Here is a 1571-nt window from a genome sequence, read left to right on the forward strand (position 1 = left end):
GCGATTGCTTTGTCGGAACTTTTACACCGACCCACATACACTGTGCCAAAAGATCCTTCACCAATTTCTTGGAATTCGTACTTGTCTTTTGTATTGTTCATACGCTCAAGTTCAGATTGAAAATCCTCCGATTCGCACTTCTACGATTATAAAATATTTTAGTAGCAAAGTTGGTTAATTGAAAAACAGAGAAAAAAGCAAAGAAACTCGAGTGTTACCGGTGAATCGAAAGTTTCTCCTTTTACGCAACAACAGCGCAACAATTTACAAAATAAACTTTTGAAAAACTGTTTAAATCCTCCTATCTTTAAATCTCTCTTAGATTTGTTCACCTCGAATGATGAATCTCCTTTGTAAGCGGAGAAACACTCATTGGCGGGCAAATCATAGAAATCCTACGGAAAGTCAAAATAATAATAATTGTTACTCTTAATGCGTATTTCAAAATCGAATAAAGACCTATTAATTCACTTTTAATCAAAAAATTAATTTATAAGTTGTTTAATGAAATTGAATAACTTACATTATTAATCCATTTATTTTGATTTTGCTGACCGTTGGGTTCAGCGCCATCACTTCTATCGTAACTGAAATTTTATAATATTAAAATTTTAAATAAATACCAGAGAAATATCATTCGTAAACATTGCTTTTGATTAAATTTACCTTTTTCTTTTCATTTTCTCAGTAGAAAATCGCAAACGAATACTTTGCAAAGAATGCTCCATTACGCTTCAACAATTGAAACAATTGGAAATTGTTACATCAACAACATTGTTGTAAAATGACATTAAAATTAATGTTGTTTTTTCGATTTATATGAAATTCTGTATGTGAAAAAAAATTTCAAATCTAGTAAGGAGTTTCTTAACTTTTTCGTTAACATTTGCAATCTCTTATAATATTTTATTGAAAATCTTTTATATAAAAGATATAAAACAATTTATTATAAAATGTCGAAAAACTTTATTTTCTGGGTATAAATAAGTTCTTTGAGATAAGAATAACGATGTAAATCTTTGTTAGGGCCAACTTTTTTCCAGATATGACACACGTCATTTCTATCACCTCACACCCTCAACCTTTAACTAATACAATTGAATAGCATCAATCTCGTAGTACCAAATTTCTTTGCAAAACTATAGACATTTTCGATAAACGCACAGGAATCGTTTTCATGAATTTGTGCTCTTTCACACATACAAAACAAACCCCAAGTTTTCCGATTTTTCGACGATTAAAGGTCTTTTCAGTCCAAAAATGTATACAAAATTTCAGGATTTTCTGGTTCTTTAACCATCGCCATTCATTTTTTTCTCGTTATATGTGACCAGAAAGAATATGAAAACGGTTCAAAATAATACGTGTCTTTACAACGAACAAACTTTTATTTTTCCGGACGAAACACTAACGTCTTTGTATTTAGTATAATCTTGAGAAGTGGCTCTGTTATATATAAAAAAAGCGCTGCAGTGTCCCAGTGGATTAAACCATCGAGCTCGTGGTTCGCGCCTCACCAACGAGTTAGCGACGTGGAAGATTTCGAATTTTCTACACTTGTCTCGCACCCA

General features: G+C 31.5%; 1 protein-coding gene across 1 annotated transcript; it reads right to left on the reverse strand.

The window, feature by feature from the left end:
* Positions 1 to 8: 8 nt before the first annotated feature.
* Positions 9 to 744, reverse strand: LOC111616600 (the record flags this gene model as incomplete). The annotated part of the gene is made up of 4 exons (XM_023357994.1): positions 667 to 744; positions 524 to 587; positions 219 to 395; positions 9 to 140 (listed from the first exon to the last, which is right to left on the reverse strand). Coding segments are annotated over exons 1-4 (435 nt in total), but the record flags the coding sequence as incomplete, so codon positions are not given.
* Positions 745 to 1571: the final 827 nt, after the last annotated feature.

This window comes from Centruroides sculpturatus, unplaced genomic scaffold (genome assembly GCF_000671375.1).
Source record: "Centruroides sculpturatus isolate CEXI.00-Female unplaced genomic scaffold, Cexi_2.0 scaffold3615, whole genome shotgun sequence".
Taxonomy (NCBI): Eukaryota; Metazoa; Arthropoda; class Arachnida; order Scorpiones; family Buthidae; genus Centruroides; species Centruroides sculpturatus.